At 40.5% G+C, this 19,004-nt stretch overlaps 1 protein-coding gene across 2 annotated transcripts in view; it reads left to right on the forward strand.

Moving 5' to 3' along the window:
• The window catches only part of MAPK14 (mitogen-activated protein kinase 14), a 46,889-nt gene that overhangs the window by 19,230 nt on the left and 8,655 nt on the right, over positions 1-19,004 (forward strand). Inside the window, exons 3-9 of one of the 2 annotated variants that reach the window (XM_084610900.1) lie at positions 1,112-1,170; positions 7,311-7,422; positions 7,972-8,001; positions 8,504-8,551; positions 9,046-9,160; positions 9,969-10,040; positions 17,603-17,682. In XM_084610900.1, the coding sequence (XP_084467026.1) occupies positions 1,112-1,170; positions 7,311-7,422; positions 7,972-8,001; positions 8,504-8,551; positions 9,046-9,160; positions 9,969-10,040; positions 17,603-17,682 (516 nt within the window). The remainder of the gene's footprint in view (positions 1-1,111; positions 1,171-7,310; positions 7,423-7,971; positions 8,002-8,503; positions 8,552-9,045; positions 9,161-9,968; positions 10,041-17,602; positions 17,683-19,004) is intronic. The other variant, XM_084610901.1, reaches the window with a different exon arrangement.

Genomic DNA, 19,004 nt, shown 5'->3' on the forward strand with positions numbered 1-19,004 from the left:
TTTCATTTAACTATTTTAGTTAAAAACAATTTTAACAAAAACAAACCAGATTTTTAAAAAACTTGAGTGTTTAACTAAATTCAAAAATTCAGATGCTTGTTTTGTTAAAATATTATATGTTTGCCGTTGAAGAAAAAAATCCAGAATACACAGCGTTGCTAGAAGAAAAGGAGGACTTGTGGCACCTTAGAGATTAACAAATTTATTTGAGCATAAGCTTTCGTGAGCTACAGCTCACTTCATCGGATGCGTTGCTGTTTTAGTTAACTAAAACAATTTAAATGTCTCTCCGGTGGTGATCTCCTCCTAATACAGCCTAATAGTATTTCATGTAGCATTTTAAACTTGCACAACACTTTCAAAAGATGCGCCTGGGAGCTTAAATTCATAACTTTGCCAGACACTAAAAATCACGGACTATATAGGGACACTGGATTTATGGCTTATTACAAAAACTTGTAACGCACTAACAACTGTCCCTCCCACCAGCTGCTTTCCCTTTCTCCTTTTCTCCCTGTGACCAGAGGAGTTTTTAATTGCCAACTTCACCTTGAATGGTCCCTTTCGGTACGCGTCAGCTACTTATGCAAAACAATCTGTTCCACCTTGTATTTAGCAGTGACGCTCTGAGTACCTTTCCTAGACCCGAAGAAGAGCTCTGTGTAAGCTTGAACGTTTATCTCTCTCGCCGACAGAAGTTGGTCCAATAAAAGATATTCTCACCCACCCTGTCTCCTAATATCCTGGGACCAACGTGGCTACAACAACACTGAATATAGCATTTGTGTCAGTTGATAATATCAAGTTGCATTACTTGATTTTTCACCTTTCCCTATTTGATTCTTTGGATGGATGATTGGGGTAAAAATGGCAACCATATGTATTAAAACTAGAAACTTTTTCCCCACAAGAACATAAGCTGTATTCAGGATCATGAAAACTAATTTCTTCCCTCCTCCCCTGGCCTCTTGATGTGTTTGGAAGAAAAAAGTGAGATGGAGTGAATCTTTTCTACTCCAGTACAGGAACTAACCATTTATGAAGTAGATCAAATTATATTACAAAATATATTGCACATTTTTCTCATTTTTTGCCTTTTTTTTCTTTATAGGTGATTGGTCTGTTGGATGTGTTCACACCTGCTAAGTCACTGGAAGAATTCAATGATGTGTAGGTAACATCTTTGAAAACTGCAGCCCAAGCATACGATTATAGAAACGTAGGGCTGGAATGAACCTTGAGAAGTATAATCCAGGCCTTGACTGTGGCTAAACCATCACTGAAAGGTGTTTGTCCAACCTGTTTTTAAAAACCTCCAGTGATGGGGATTCCACAGCCAGCTTTTCCTAATATCTAACCTAAATCTCCCTTGCTTCAGATTAAGCCCATTACTACTTGTCCTACCTTCAGTGGACATAGTGAAGAGTTGATCATTCTCTTTATAACAGCCCTTAACGTGTTTGAAGACTGTCACATATTCCCCTGCTCCTCTTCTCCCTCTCTCTCTCCTGCTTTCCCCTCCTTCCCCCCCCCCCCCCCCATAAGCACACAAACTACTATAGTAGTGCTAGCTGCACTTGGTACATGGTTGAAATTTGGAAGGATTGTGAGGATTATAGTTAAATTTTGTTTTGGAATCACAGGTCTTTTCTATCTCTAATTTCTTATTAATCATCTTATCCTTCCTCCTGCCAGTGTAGGATTGTTCCCTATAGTGCTTTTACTAGCACCTTGTCTAGTCTAGTTTTAAACCTCTGAAGTGTTGGGACTTCTTCTACATCGCATGTGAGATTATTTCAAGGCCTAATCATTCTCCTTGTCCAGAAACTCTCACTTCTAATTATATCTCCTTTTTATGCCATAAACAACTCTTCCCCTGTTCTATATTTACACCCTTCAGGTACTAGTAGACGTCCTTTGTGTTCCTCCCATCACTGTTTACTCTTTACTGAGCCAACCTATACATATTTAGGCTGGGGTTTTCAAAGGCACCCAGTTCCCTTTAGTGCCTTTTGAAAATCCCCATTTTAGCTCCATTAGTCTCGTCTAATGATGTAAAATAATCACCCTTTTTAAATGACAAAAAAGCAGGAAAGGGGCAGTGCATTCACGAGTTCTTCAAAGCCATAGCATATAGAGTGGGGTGTCCTGGTCAGCTCCCTTTGTGCTGCTCAGGCAATGCAGTCGATACCTGCCTTGGGGGGTATGAGTGCTTTGGAAGAGATTGACAGGGTTGGGAAATTAGCATTTACCTTATCTGGAATGAGACTACCTGTGCCAAGCCATTCATACATTTTTTAAAAGATATGATCCAGTAGATATTTGTGTCTCATGTTGGATTAAAGATGAAACCAATTAACTTTGAGAAACAGTGAGTCTGTGCCTATAGATTGAAATTAACCTGGAAAGAGAGTATGAAAGCAGTCTTTTTTGGTTACTTTAGTGACTCCAAAACTGCTATAGTTTATCACAAAAAGAAAAGGAGTACTTGTGGCACCTTAGAGACTAACCAATTTATTTGAGCATGAGCTTTCGTGAGCTACAGCTCACTTCATCGGATGCATACTGTGGAAACTGCAGCAGACTTTATATATACACAGAGAATATGAAACAATACCTCCTCCCACCCCACTGTCCTGCTGGTAATAGCTTATCTAAAGTGATCATCAGGTGGGCCATTTCCAGCACAAATCCAGGTTTTCTCACCCTCCACCCCCCCACACAAATTTGAGAGTGAATTTGTGTGGGGGGGTGGAGGGTGAGAAAACCTGGATTTGTGCTGGAAATGGCCCACCTGATGATCACTTTAGATAAGCTATTACCAGCAGGACAGTGGGGTGGGAGGAGGTATTGTTTCATATTCTCTGTGTATATATAAAGTCTGCTGCAGTTTCCACAGTATGCATCCGATGAAGTGAGCTGTAGCTCACGAAAGCTCATGCTCAAATAAATTGGTTAGTCTCTAAGGTGCCACAAGTACTCCTTTTCTTTTTGCGAATACAGACTAACACGGCTGTTACTCTGAAACCTATAGTTTATCACCAAATTCCAGCCCCGTATGGAACAGGTTTATATTTCTGGAATCGTGTTGTTCCTGGGAATGGCTTGTAGCAGGATACAGCTGTGAGCTGCTGCAAGCAGTTGACAAGGCATTGTCATATGCTGTATAAATACAGTCTTTGATCCTGACAGATGGAGGGTGAGACAGAGGGGAAGTGGATAAATGGATATCTAGACCCATAAGTTGTTCTTGGATTCCACACAAGTGTGATTCTGCAGCACAAAGGACAAGAGAGCGTAAAGGACATTACTCTGTTGACTGTTGTATGCCTAATGTGGAGTGCTCTTACAAGTCTGCTTTCAGCTAGTCCATTGGCATATGAAGGATAGTGGTCTCTGGGGCCTGTGACCTCCTCGCTGGCTTGCAGATAGTAGCATTTGACAAATGGGGTATTTGTATTTTCTTCAAAGGCATATTTAAAGCAGATCTTTACTGTTGAGTCTGTGCTCCATTAACATGTCTTGCAGGATTCTCCTAGGTAAAATCCGTTACCAGACAATACTTGGTTGGCTCATTCCTGCTCCTGCTAAACAGGCCAGGATCTCTTGTTTCCAGCCATGAGTCCCTTACATTACTATGCACTAGCTAAATGGAGCCACAATAGCTATTTTATCTTTCAGTTACTACTTGTTTATATCTCTCTTTTGGCCCAATAAAACTATGGTAAGTGTAGTGCCTTCAGCTTTCTTTAAATAAAATAAAATTTGATCGTTGTGCCTCTTTCTCAGTCATCTGGTCTTACCACTTTAGGTCGCCTGCCTCCATTTTGTTTTTCTTTGCCCCTCCCCATCAAAAAGGAAGCAGCCCTTTGGCTTGCACAGTGGCGAATACACTGGTTCAATGGCCAACAATATGGTTGCCATTTTCAATGTTTAGGGAAGAACCACAGCTGTCTTATCTGAATTCCGCAAGTCTAGTCAAGACTTGGGGTGAGCATTTAACACTTTTCTGGGCACCCGAGTCCAAGAACAAGGCTAAGTCAGCTAGAAAGTTTAGAGGAAAAAGTATCTTATAATGCCATAGTTGAGCGAGCTGGCTGGGTGTTAATTGTGTGCTTGGTTTCAACACAAGTTAGGCATGAAGTCCTAAGGTTGCGCTTTGACCCCTTTGAAGTGTTCAGCTGTGTCATGCTTTAGGACATTGAGGTCACCTCAAGTCATGCTCACTTCCATGCTGGGTCATATCCCCACACCAGGGGTACATGGGTAGCTGTTTACCTCCTTCATGTCCTTTGTTTCATCATATTGCCATTGCTGCAATTCATGCATATGGACGTATCCCCTCTGTGCCTCTTTTTCCATCTACAGAAGATGGTGGTGGTTTAACCACCTTTTTATAAAGCAATGTGATAGAAATGGATGAAAGCAACGTAAGAGCTAGGTGTAACTTGTGATTCAGGGTGCTGTACTAACGCCAGTGTCCCAGGCCCTGATGCATTGACACAACATTCTTTGCTTGCCACATGGAATGAAGGAGACGTTTATGGTAACAAAAGAAATCCCTATTATGTGGATGCTGCTTAATGAGCCTGAAGACTTTTCAGATACATTGCAGATCTCCACAGGAATTGAATTAAAAGCTACACATTACCACGCCTGAGAGTCCAAGATAGCTAAGGGATACTTCTTCAGCTAGACAATCAAGGATTTCCGAGTTAAGACCAGTGGAGTGCTTTGAACTTAGGCCATACAGAAGAAAGGTCACAGTTGCCCATCAGCTCAAACCAGACTGAATGAGTGGCAGTATTCCTCATACAACACTAGCGTTTCTGAATTGGTAGGATACAAATGCACTATGCAAAAGTGACTATGGCAACAAGGAAAACTGCCCATGGTTTGATGCCCATGATTTTAGATGTGGGTTTGCCTTCAGCAGGGAAGGGTCTCCAATGTGAAGAACCTGGCTTGCATAAACAAGTACAAAACTATACTATAGAAGATCTCCAATTTTTAGATTCTCTCCCACAGAGATTTTTCTTCTGAGCAAGCCAATTTAAAGTTCTTGGGTAAAATTTACAAAAGTGACTAGGAACTTAGGAACTGAAATGCCAAAGACACTTCTGAAGGTGGAATTTAAGGTCTCTTAAAAACATTACTTCTGGTGTTTTTAAGGTGCTCTTGATGCCATAATATAAACATCTGCCTTCAGGGTAGAAGTCTCTGCATTTATGCGTGGTTGCTAATTGTCAGAGACTCATCCCCCTTGGGTTTCAGAGCCTGGGCTCTAGCCTGAACAGGAATGTCTGCAATACTATTTTTGGCCCCATAATTTGACCTCAAGTCCATTGACCCTGGGCTCTGAGACTCTCTGCTGCAGGTTGTGGGGTGGTTTTATTTTTGCATTGTCGACATACCCATAGACTTCTGATGGGGGAAGAGATCTCCAAGTTTTATATACTACTATACAGTGAGAGTTTAATGTAATTGGCCCCTGCCATCCTTAGCACTGTAAACAAAATCTGTACCATTCAGAATTTGACAAAACCCTTGCTTCTGAGCTTGGTAAAGGACCTTTGCTACCAGAGGGAATAGGGGAGAATATACAGGGACTCCTCTGCTCATATACTACTTCATAGCAAAACATTGTTATGTTCTTTATGGGTTTGTGGCAGCAATGTCTATTAGGAGAAGCACTACAGAATCAGCAGAGTCCAGAGTATCTTATTTGAGGTACTGTGGGAACCAGCAGAGAAGATTGCTTCCACAATTACAAATTAAATTGAAACTTTAAAAAATTTCAGCACGGTTTTTTTAACACTTAATTTTATGAAAAATACTAAACTTCTGAAGTTAGGTGGTTTTGGGCTTCCTAATGTAAAACTATTACATTGCAAATGGTCTTTCACAATCTGCTCTTTCTCTTGGATGTACTGAATCATGTCTTTGGGTACATTTAGATGGTCTAGAAATGGTACTCTGCCTGTTTGCACTAATGGAAAAAGAGGACCAAGTCAGTATGAAAGTATAGTGAGACTGTGTGGGGGCATAGCTTCTAGTTTCACTAGAATTTATTATTCTTTGATGTAAATTTCTTACTGAGAAGAACAAAAATAGAAAGTATTGGTGGGGGTTTTTTGTGCATTTATATTTGGATGGCTGGCCAGTTACCTATTGTGTCTTTGGAATATCATTACTAAGGTGCATTTATCATTGAAAGTAACTAGCAATAATTAGAGTAAAATCCTTATACAGAAAATTATTGTTGGTGTTTAAAATACAATTTCTTGGCTTTTTAATCTCTTTGTAGTTGTTACAAGGTGGAAAAAAAGGCAGACTCTATGGACCCCTGAACACCTTTATTGTTAGGGTGTCATAACTGAGGAAAACCTTGTCCAATCATTTTACATTTGATAGAACCACATCTGCATTAGTAAATTTGGCCGGAATAGCTAAATCAGCAAATCCTCCTAGTGTAGACTCAGTGTATCTTATTTTGCTCACCGAACATATGGGATTGAAGTAGTGTAGTCCAGGACTTTACAAACCAATATTTTTGCTTGTTTGTATGGATATGGGTAGTTTGGAAAGCAGTGGACACTTCATATCCCAAAGAAAACTGGCATTCAATTTCATGCTTCAGGACATAAGCCGACATTGCCACTGGGTCAGGGAGGAGTTTCTTGCCCCACCCACTATTCCATCCCATAGTTCAGCATGGGTATTCTGCTTTCCTGTGAAGCATTGGTATGGCCACTCAGCTGGACTGGCAAATGTCCCAGTATTTCCCAATGCCATGCAAATGAAGAAAATCGCTCTGCTATTTCAGATATTTCTTAGTTGAGGAAGGGTTATGGAAAGAAAAGAGGAGTCTTAAATGGAGCTGCCTTTTAGTCATGTGTATTGAACAAGAAAACATGTTGTTCAGGAGTGTGTGAGGAACAGGAAGGATGTCTCCATAGTGGTCAAAAAGAAAAGGAGTACTTTTGGCACCTTAGAGACTAACCAATTTATTAGAGCATAAGCTTTCGTGAGCTACAGCTCAGCTGTAGCTCACGAAAGCTTATGCTCTAATAAATTGGTTAGTCTCTAAGGTGCCAAAAGTACTCCTTTTCTCTTTGCGAATACAGACTAACACGGCTGTTACTCTGAAACCATCCATAGTGGTCAGTTATTCTAATATCCTGTTCCATATGAAGCAAAGCTTCATTTAAGCCCTGTGGGAATCCTAGTTTGCTTAGTAATTGTCTTTCGTGGGAGAAAAGGGTATTTCCTGGTGGCTCTCCCTGTCCTACCTTTTCTTTTGTTTCTAGGTACCTGGTGACCCACCTCATGGGGGCTGATCTGAACAATATTGTGAAATGCCAGAAGCTCACAGATGACCATGTACAGTTTCTTATATACCAAATTCTTCGGGGTCTGAAGGTACTTGTACCAGTCCTATCAAAATACTGAGGAGATGGAAATTCCTGAACTGTACAATCCCCCTTACAGAGATTAACATGAATGGATTGTGGAGTTTATTCACTCTCTTAGTTCATGTAGGGTAACCTTCTGTTGCCCTTTCTCCTGTCCACTTAATGATTCAGTATTGTTATAGTGCTCCACCAGAAACTCACAATGTGAGTATGTTCTCACATTATGCATAGCAATGGGCTGAGTCTGGAAGGTTATGAATAAGAGCTGTTCTGTGCACTATCATAGTGGATCTTTTATCCCTGCAATTTATATCATTATTCTAGTTTCATTGTTGGTAACAGTGAATTCTTCAGTGTCTGGAAGGAGACAGACTAAGTATGAAACGCCTTTGTGCATATGACCCTTGGAAGGCCTATGCACCACTTAAGTCCCACTTAATTCCTGCTGCAAATTAATTGTGTGTGCGGGGCGGGGGTTAATATGCTCTAGTAGTAAGGACATGGGAGGATGTTCACTCCATACTGATCTGTAAAAATCTGTCATCTTGTGTTACAGTACATCCATTCGGCTGACATAATACACAGAGTGAGTATTTGTACTAGGATAACTTTGTTTAAAATGTATGGAAATCAATAATTTAAAAGGTGTGACATTGAATCCGTTCATCACAGCAGCTTTAGAATTGGGATGAAAGCTTTTGGGGAATATTGCAGGAAGTTGTCTTGTAGTGGGGAAAATGACATTAAGATTCCTGGGTTCTGTTCCCAGCTCTGCTTTGACTTGCTGTGTCTTTGGGTAAATTGCATTACTCCTCTCCATTACCTTAATAGAGGTATTGAGGCTTAATTAGCCTTTTATGAAAGAATCTTGAAAGACTGACTGCTGCTTATACAGAAGGCCTATGAGAACAGCAGAAAACTCAGTAAAAATTGGCTCTAGAATGAGACCCCCCCACCCAAAAAGAAAGTTGCATTCTTATTTAAATGGTTGTTAATGCCAAACGCAGACAATGCATAGACTCTGCTGTAACTGCAGCTAATACGTTATTATGCAAGGCTGATGCTAATATTGTTTCCTTCTTTTTTAGGACTTAAAACCTAGTAACTTAGCTGTAAATGAAGACTGTGAGCTGAAGGTAATCTGGTGATAGTATGCACTTAGTTTGACTTGTGGTTTGAGTAGTTATGGTGGACATTGAAGATGCAGAAGTTATATAAGCAAATCAGCTTCTTAATAGCTCAACTTAAAATGCCTGGAATACTTTAGTCCTCACCTGTTGTATGTTTTCAAGGGGCTGAAAGGAAGTTTGTGCAAAACTTCTATTGAACTTTTTACGTGTTGTGTGAATTTAGTGCTCATGAGAGTAAAAGCTAACAACTCTGGCTTGGAATTGAGTACAGTAGAGTTAGAGGCAAGTTATGCACACACAACTCTTCATAAATGCTGGTACTCGAGGTCTATTGTATTTTTGTCTAGTGCCTTAATTTGTGTTCCATAATCTACTCTTTGCATCATTCCATCCAGTTCTTTCTCCACCCAGTCTCAAAACTGCCTGATTATTTGTTCTAAAGAATTTAGGTTTCATTTTTCCATTACAACAATGTGCAGCTTTCTTTTATTGTTCTGCAGATTCTGGATTTTGGTTTGGCCCGGCACACGGATGATGAGATGACTGGGTATGTGGCTACCAGGTGGTACAGGGCTCCTGAGATCATGCTGAACTGGATGCATTACAACCAGACAGGTACATTAGCAGAGGGGTTCTCATTTTTTATCGTGTAGCTCTCATCTTGATAGGGATTGTTTTATGGACACTACCCCCCCTCCCCTTCCATTTGTAAATGAACCACTGGGGCAACTATAGCAACTGTACTTGAGTAAAGCTGAATGGGAGGAGGCAGTGTTGTGTGGCCAGCCAGCTGTCCATGGACCACAGCTTGAGTATCATTACATTAGCATTCACAGGATTTCATTTAAATAATTCACTTACAATTCTTGAGATTATAATGAGCAAAATATCTGGCCTCATAGATATTCCTCTCATTTTGCCAGGTCATGACTTCCTATAGAAATAGATAGTATAAATCTGCTCCTTTGATTTCATACCTCTTATTTCTTTTTGTGTTCTCCTGTCACGCTCTCCTCTTTACTTGTGCATACATCCCCCTGAATGTTTTTGTGGCTTTCTCTTTCCATCTGTTTCCATTTGGGTATGACAGGAGTAAGACCAGGCCCTCTTGCAGCTGTGCAAATCCATCCAACAGAGATCTGTCTGCCTCGAACAGGCTTTTCCCTCTTCGTCTGTGGACTTTGATGCCTGATGGGCATTATGCCCAGCTGGGGAAACTTTCATCTAATTTGGTATTAGGTTTGCTTCGTCAAGTATCAGCTGATGGTCACGGAACATTGTTGGCTGGCCTGGGACATGGTATAATTTGTATTTAACGCCAAAGCATGGAGTTATTTCTACTTATTGAAGAAGGTAATTCTGTTGAGATTTTATTTTTCCTAGACTACATTTATTTTTTTGTTTTTGTTTTTGTTTTGTTCAGTTGATATTTGGTCAGTGGGGTGCATTATGGCTGAGCTGTTGACTGGAAGAACATTGTTTCCTGGTACAGACCGTATCCTTTTAAAAACTTTATTTTGTCTTTTGAAATGTAAATTAGAGCTCTTCACTTTCACACATTTCACAAGGAAATAAAATTTTCAGTGATGACTTCTTGTGCTCCAGACATGGCTAGGTGTGTCCCACATGAGAAATCATTACTGTGCAAAAGGAGGCAGAACTCTTCCTCTTTATTGGTACCTGTCATTACTAGAACTATCTTGTTGTCAATTGCTGGGAGTCCCACACCTTGTCAGTCTGGCAAAATTATTGCGTTCTGGGTTTGGTCAGTGGCACAATATGCCGCATATCCCTATTGTATCCTTCTTGTGTTTATTGCAGATTCCTTACAAGTATAAAATATCCCTTATTTCTCAGTAAGGTGACCTTCTTTGTGTGTTTAAATGGGGCGCTATTAAAACAGCGATTCTTCTGCTTCTTTAGGTCAGGGATCCCTTGCCAATTTGTTCCAAATATCCAGCTCCCTTGTCAGACGCTTATTAATTTTAATCATTTGAGTTCCACTCCCCCTTTCAGTGTGTGCTGGGGCAGATGTGAGAGCTCAGGCTCTGGTAAGACTTGTTTCAGAATTGTTTTGATAGCACCAGTGGCCTGGGTGAGATCTTTTGGCAGACCTACAAGAGAGGGTAACTTGTTCAGAGGAGAATAAATCCTTTGCAGGAGCATCTTAGGACAGTGGTCACCGGTCGATTGCCATTGACTGGTCAATCCTAAAGGATCTCCCAGTCGATTGCGATCTCCAGCAGCACAGTGTGGCTGCTGCTAAGGCAGACTCACTGGCTCCACGCCACTCCCGGAAGCTGCCAGCGCAGCCCCGGGGCTGGGGTCTCCCTCCGTGCGCTGCTCCTGCCTGCAAGTACCGCCCCCACAGCTCCTATTGGCTGGAAGAGCTGCGGGGGCGATGCTAGCAGAGAGGGGCAGCATGCGGACCCATGGGCCTACCACAGGGGCGTGTTGCTCCCTTCTGGGAGTGGTGTGGGGCCGAGTTAGACCCTTAGCCTCGCTGCACCCACCACCAACTGGGTGCCGCCAGAGGTAAGTGCTGCCCAGCAGGAGGCCACACCCCAACCCTCATCCCTGAGCCCCCTCCCGGGGCCTGCACCCTGAGCCCCAGCCCTGACCCAGATCCAGCACCTTGTACCCCCGTCTTGCACCCCAACACTCTGCCCAAGCCTGGAGTCCCCTCCCAGAGCCAGCACCCCATACCCCCTCAACGCCCTGCCCCAGGCTCAGCTCAGAGCCCCCTCCCACACTGCAAACCCCTCGGCCCCAGCCCAGAGCCTGCACCCCTTCCCAAATGCCAACCCCCTCTCCCAGCCCAGTGAAAGTGAGTGAGAGTGGGGGAGAGCAAGTGACATGGGGTGGGGGGAATGGAGTGAGTGGGGCGGGGGTGTGGGGAAGGGGCGGGGTAGATCCTGGGTTGCCCTTAGATTAAAAAAGTTATCTTGGGCATAAAAAGGTTGGAGACCACTGATCTAGGAATATCTTCCCCAGGGAATTAGAACAAAAAAACCCTACTGTTTGGAACAAATTGGTGTATTTCAAAGAAAAAAACAAAACTTTAGTACAGCCATTAAATGACTAGGGATAAAAATCATCCCTGGCAGAGGTGATTGAGTAACATCTGAATATAGGGATGAATTTTGCCAGAGATTAACCACCTTTCACCAAAACTCCCCCCACACCATACTCTCGATTGTAGTGTGTCTGCATAAGCACTAACATTTACATCTGTTTACTGGAACATATTGTCATTCAGTTTTCTAGTAATGTTTAATATGTTAACGTACTATTTAATATGTCATCTTGGAACACACTTTCCTAGGCCTTAAAAAAAACCAAAACCCAATTGCTTTTTTCCTTTCATTACCCTTGTCACTTTCTGTTGTATGTTTTCTCTTCCTCCTTCAGTGTGTCTAACTATTCCATCCGTCTTCATCTCCTTGTTTTGCATTACCTACTTCCTTTCCTTCCCTACTAACTGTGATCTTACTCATCCCTCTAAATTTGCTAAATATGCTCTCATTCAACATCAGTCATCATCTCTCCCCTTCTCCTCTTTTCAGTTCAGTTGGGCTACTTGAACCCTAGTTCTGCTTCTCTCTCTCTCCTCCTTGTCTGGGGTCTAGAAGAGAGAAATAGACAAAAACTACTGTCTCCCCATTTTGACTACCTAATTGCTGGCAACCAATTTATCAGGTGGTCTGGCTTGGACATTTGGCTTTTTGCTGCAGAAAAAGAAACCAGAATATCTGTATCAGCAAAAATATCACTGCTGTTGACATTTGACCCTGGAAGCAGTGGCACCCTGAATTCAGAATGTAAATAGGAGAATACTGATTCAGAGTCTCTAACAAAGGTTGCTTAAACTTCAGGTGCTTCAGATGAGGTCTCTTCTGCCAGATGTAACCAAAAAAGCTACAAAGACGTGTAATTAAAATGTCTCAAATAGGATTTGCAATATAAGAGAAGCAGTGTGGCCTAGTGGATAGAACACTGAACTGGAACTCTCAGGACCTGGGGCTGCCACTGGCCTTCTGGGTAATCTTTGGCAAGTAACTTCAGTTCTGTGTCTCATTTTCCCCCTCTTTAAACTGGGGATGTTACTTCCTTTATAAAGTGCTTTGAAATCGACTGGTGAAAAGTGCTGCATAAGAGTTAGATGTTTTGTTAAATGCCAGGAAATAATTCTCAGTGTGTACTTTACTGTACCGAGCAAAATAGATAAATCTCTCCTTCCAAGTCTGAGAGACTTTCCTCTGACTTTTTAGAATGTGCCTTATAGGCATATAACTACTGTGCAAAAGAAAGTTTGATTTTTAAGAAATCCTGTCCTTTCCCATGTCATGGTAAGGTACTTTACTAGTTTATATATATTTCCTGCAGATACTTGCAATTCTCTACCTTGAACGCATGCATTCTTTCACACATATTGATAATTTGTCACATCATGAAGTTTTTCTCCTAATCAAGGCTTGATTTTTATATAAAGGTATTGAGGCCCTTCCCACACCACCTCCACAGATATAGAAAGCCTATAGTAGTTCTTTGAGCATTACCTGCATGGATCCCCACCTTAAGTGACATGAATATCCTATGCACGTGAGATTAGCACATTCTGGAAAACAGTATCTGTTGGGGGTTATGTGTGTACCTTACCTAAGCCTTTATGCCCCATGCCAAAGATATAAAAGGGGGCTAACACTCTCTCAAACCTCGACTTGGTCCTGCATAGACAGCAACAAGGAACTAAAGGTAGTGACTCACCCAGATCTGCATTTGTTAAGATCAGTGCCCTGAGCTCCCAACATGTTCAGCATTGGGGGTTATTATTCAAGTGATTAGCCATAGTTTCTATAATTATACGTACAGTGGGAACATTAAGTCTCTCAAGTGTTATCTTCGTCTTGGTTACCTCTGCGGTGAAATTCATAGATCAACTGTGAGGTTCTATAGTTGTTAAAATCTTTTTTGATGAGGGAAGAGTTGTAGGGAAATCGACAGATGCGGAAAATTTTGGGGTGATGGGAATAAGATCAAGGAGTGTATTTGACTGAAAACCTTAATTTCTCACTACCACACACAATTAGATTAATCATTCACTGTCCTCTTGAAATTCTGTCATTTTCAGAAAATGAATTAAGTGATTTCAAATATTTGTAATCTTCCCTTCTGTTTAATACTAATATATGTGCTTTTACAAGCATATTTTCCCATTGATTAAAAACATTTTTATCACCTCTTTTTTTCAATGTGACTAATCCACTCAAATAAGAGAGGAAGCTGATTTGCTGTTTTCCCTGTACAAAGTACTGTCATGTGCAAAAGGAAACAAACATTTCTTTCACTGTTGGCAATCTTGGACGTTTGTTACAACAATATAGACAAAATTATATTTCTCTGACTGTTAAATTGACTGTATCCCTTTAAATTCTGTGATGAAAATATATATTTTTGCCATCCAATCATGTGCTGTTCTACAGAAGTTCATGTTGAAAACGAACCATTTGGAAATTACATGGTCTCTTGGTACATTTTGCTCTGCTTGTCTAGTCTCTCAAGTATTCTTTGGACATGCTTTGCGTGGATAAGCTCTTGTAATCTTGCAGTGTCTGCTGTTGATGATGGAAGATTGATTGTTTTCTGCATTTCAGGATCATTGGGACTTGAGTCCTCGGAGAGCCTGTGGCGATCCCTTTTGAGGTTTGCATGCTCTGCTTTCCCTTTCCATACACTACTTTTCTTGTGAGTGTTCTTTTGTTTTGTTTTTCTTGTTTTTGTTTTCCTTTTGCTTTGTGTGTTTACTAACTTTGTTAGTTTGGTGTGTAACTGTTCAGAGTTCACTTCACTCTGGCACCACTTGCCCCATTAGTTAAGGCTATGCTTGTAATTCAGTGGGATACAGATGGTAGGCCTAAACTAGATGCAAGTAGTTCACATGTTTGCATGCTGCAGTGTCCACTTAGCACATTAGTTTTGGGAGCTACCAAGGTACTTGAAGTGTAATACACTTTGGAAATTTCTGGTAACTTCTAATACCTTGCTGTCTCCTGAGAATAGGGTTGACACGGCAGATGGCACACTATGTGCAATAGCGTCATTTGCACACCTGTGTTCACACGCCATATCAAAGCCAACACTCTGGGTTTGTTGGGAATGGGTAACTCAGTTAAGGAGTTCAGACCCTAGCAGTTCTTTTTTTGATCATCTTTTCTTTATCAGGTAAGATTTAAAAATAAGAGCATCTTAAAATTTAGACACAATTAAATATTTTTCTTTATTATAAAATTATATATTGGATTTGTGTTTAATAAAAAAGATCAAATCAATTTTGTAAGTGCCAGCTATTTAAAAACTCAATAAAGTGTAACTACCAAAATAAAAAAATGCTTCTGACTCTCACTTTAATTCGGTTCTTTCACACTTATAAATCAAGTCCTTTTAGTATCTTAAAATAACACTGGGCAAATTTAATATTAATATTTCACTTTTCTATCAAGATTTAGATGCCAAAATACTTGGGCTTGTCTAGATTAGGGATAACTGTGCAGGTGTATCCACACAGGTGTAAACACACTGATGTAGATTTCCCTAAATGGTCATGTCCTGCATTTGTACATTATACATGGTTATCTTTTCTTGCAATCACAAGAGCACAGCAATGCTGTAGTAGTTTAGGACAAAAAGTAAGGATCTTGTTCAGCTAAAACTTCAGATCTTTCAGAATACTTTTGACATTTTGAATTTACTCAAGACATCCAGGGCATCACTGTTTCTCTTAATAAAAATCATGGAGTCTTTAATGATCACAAGTGGTCATGGCCTCTGTTTTGTCCTTAGTGACTGGCTATTATACAGAAGGGTCCTATGATCCTGTTAGGTCTTAAACTCAATGAATCTACATTTACAGCAACTATTCCCATATTTCTTAATGTGCATAAACATACAAACTTCATTCTGGCTCTCTATTTCAACTTCAGTACCATAATGTCTCCTTTTGGGTAACGTGTTTTAAATAGCGGCCTTAATCCATAATTCTGATAGGTGTAAGCATGATTCTGAAACACACTTAAAAAGGCATTTAAATTAAAAAAATACAAATAAACCAAAGAATATCAAACTCAAAGTGAAGGCACGCAGGCAGTCCTTAGCTTGCAAAAGAGCATGAGTGAAGGGTGTAATGGCTGTCTTAAATTGGCTTTCATCAGGGCCATTTAAATATAGCTGATTGTATTAACTATAGCAGTCTTCTGCTATTTATATGACAGAAATGTCTGCTTCCATTATAAGTTTTGATGCCTAAGAGTTTGCAATTCAGTGATTACAGTAAATCTGTCTAGGTACATGTATGTGACCATTAGCTGTAATGTTTGAATTCCTGTTTTGATTCAAACTTGATAAACAGTTTAATCAACGTGAACTTTTTGATAGTAAATGAAACATCAACTCATCTGTTTGTCCAAGTATATTATAGCATAGATTTTTTTTTTTATCCATTTTAGATGCATTTATTGTAGACCAAGCTTTAGTCAAAGTATGGCTTTAACAAGTAGAATTGGACATGCAAGGAGTCCTTAATATCAGCAGATGCATTTTGGGAGTACAAGGCTCCTTTTTAAAAATAAGTATTTGAAAAACAACCCCTGAGCATGGGCAAAATTTCATTTAAATGTTTCCACCACTTGAAGACTTTTGTAGTAAGAATTGTACTCTAATTTGTGCAAAATGATGTAGTAAGAATACTCAGTAGTAATGTATGCATTTGTGGCATTTGAGTAGAGAGATGTCATGTAGTGAGATACAATTGCAACTGCATTTATGAGATCAGAGTGGCATTGTTTCCCTTGCCGTGAGCCATGCTGCCTAAAAAGATTATCTTGTATTTAAAGAAAACCACATAACTATGTTAATGTAATTTTAAGGGTATGATATTCCAGAAACAAACTTGAATGGTGTAGTGTGAAATCACTAATGGGATTTGGACTGCAGCATATTAGAGCAATTTAGAGATGGAATAAGATTGCTCCCAATTTTTAAAAAAGTTGACTTCCAGTCTGGCTCTTTATTCTTGTGATTATCAGACCTGTAACAGTATTTTAACAGATTTCTCCATGTACATTTTTTCAGATTTCTTAGATTTATTTTCTACCTTTTCAAAGAGAGCAGCTCAGTTGTCTAAATGACCTGATGGTAGCTCTGTTTTGGACTGGGCATTGTGTCTATTCTAGATCAGCAGTCCCATTGGAAGCACAAAGCTTTTCATCATACAATTATGCAGCTTTGGGGACTTTCAGGCCCTATATGTGCAAAGCTTCTGCCTGTTAGTTTTTGTTTTATTTTGGCAGCAGTGTTGAAACAAGATGATGTAGTCCGCTTCATATTTTCTAAAAGAAGCCAGTAGGAAGTAAGCACCCTCTGCTGGCTATGTTGGCCACTTCAGTGTTCTGCAGTTTAGCGTGCAGCATGGGAAGTGGGAGATGGGTGCAGCAGGTCAGTTTTTGGGTTGCTAGAACAACTCTACACAGCAAGCAAGTTCCAGTCATTCTGTGACATCCGGAGTTTGTCACAAGTGGTCAGACTGTCTCAGCAGTATAGTGCAAATGGCCATGTATTGTTGCATACTAGCACCTACACTTGCCAGCCTTCTGCTTTACTGCATCTATTACTAACATGCTTAATACTGCTAGCTACTAAAGCTCTGGGTGGATGTGAAAGGGTGGAGTGAGCATGTGAACTAAGCCTTGCCAGTGAGACAAAAGTTTTGTCTTCAGTGTCTGCTGTGCATTGTTCATGGCAGTCAAGTGTAAGTGACCAACTCTGCTCAATGCATGTGTGCACATTTGTGGTCCAGTTGTTTAATATAAATGATTTAGACACAAGTGCATTGTGTGGGGATGTTTAACTTTATACAGAAGGAATGTATAAAGTTTGCTTAAAATGACTATTCAGACAAGGTCTTGTTAGACCTTAACTCTCCAGCTTCATTAGGCTGATACTCTGAACTTTTTTTTTTCATTTTGATTTGTCCCAGCATTTTCCTTTATGGTTCACCATTAGATATTGATCAGTTGAAGCTCATTTTGAGACTCGTTGGAACCCCAGGGCCTGAGCTTTTGAAGAAAATCTCCTCAGAGTCTGTGAGTTTATACTTTGATTGTAATACCTGCCCTTTTGGGAGTCAGTGTGTTTTCTACCTCTGTTCTGCCCTCTCGTAGTCTGTCTGTACTTTGTGATCTTTTTCCTGGATTTTTGGTCTCTTCCTTTTTCATTTTTCTCTCTTGGGGTGTCTGTGAGTCCATATTTTGCCTGATCTCTCTTCCTCCTGCCCTACCTATGATGTGAACTCCGCTTTCCCATCTCAGTTTACATTTTCCTGATTTCTTTTTGTGGGTCTATACTTCACAAAGGATCACACGGGCAGACGCTACTGGAGAAGCACCTCTCATGGTTGGGATCTTGGGACTTACACCAATCACTGGTTCTCCAGATTGACTGTCCAAGGGACTCTCTATGGGCAAATGATCCCATCCAGAAATGAGCATGACATCTAAACGTGTGCAGTTTCTCTATGGGAGTTTGTGTGTTCTTCCCAAAGAAGTCTTTCATATGACAGCAGAATGAGCTGCTGCTGCTGCCACCACTGAGACTCTTTGGTTTTCAGTGCATAAAATCCAAACTGCATTGCAGGTGCTAAATTATGAGAGAGATGGTCACCATGGAAGAAGTGCACAGCCAGCCTAGCCACTTCAAACAGTCATGCTGTGCTAATGTATGTGTTAATTTGCACTGTACTTTTGCCAGCATGTATGTTATCTATGACCACTGAAGCTTTATTTAGATAGACTTCTATTTAAATGGTGACCAGTGTCTTCAGTCTTTCCTGCTGCCTTTGCCATGTAAAAATGTTTGTTCCTGGATTAGGAACCTCTTTGGGGAGGCAAAGTATAAAATAAATCAGACTTAATTTTACCTGTTCACAAAATTAAAATCCACAGAAGTTGCACCAAGGAGATACGACAATAAAAATATTAAAATAAAAAAAAGAGTATATGGGGAAGGGGGGAGTAGCAGAAGCTAATGGGTTGCTAATACATAGTAAGTGCTGATGTAATGAACTGGCTTACAGGTTTCTAGTGGCAAGCTGCAGAAAAGTGGTATTGAGATACTTGTTAAAGAATCAGAGGATCAGTTTGGTGGGGGACGAGTAGACTATTTCATATATCATATATCTGGGAGCAGCAAAGGCTTGTCCTCTTATCAGACATGTGAGAAGTCAGGTGAGCAGGTCAGATATAGGGAGAGCTAGAACTTGGTGGCCAAGAAGTGTCCTGAAGATATGGTGGGCTGAAGCACTGTGAATCAACAGAACTTTGAGTGTGAGCAAATTTGGGGGAGGACATAAAAGGACTTACAATAAAGCATGAAATCAGTGAGCAGTTCATAGAAGGAGTGTCACTGT

This window comes from Lepidochelys olivacea (assembly GCF_965140295.1).
Source record: "Lepidochelys olivacea isolate rLepOli2 genome assembly, chromosome: 21".
NCBI classification, from domain to species: Eukaryota; Metazoa; Chordata; order Testudines; family Cheloniidae; genus Lepidochelys; species Lepidochelys olivacea.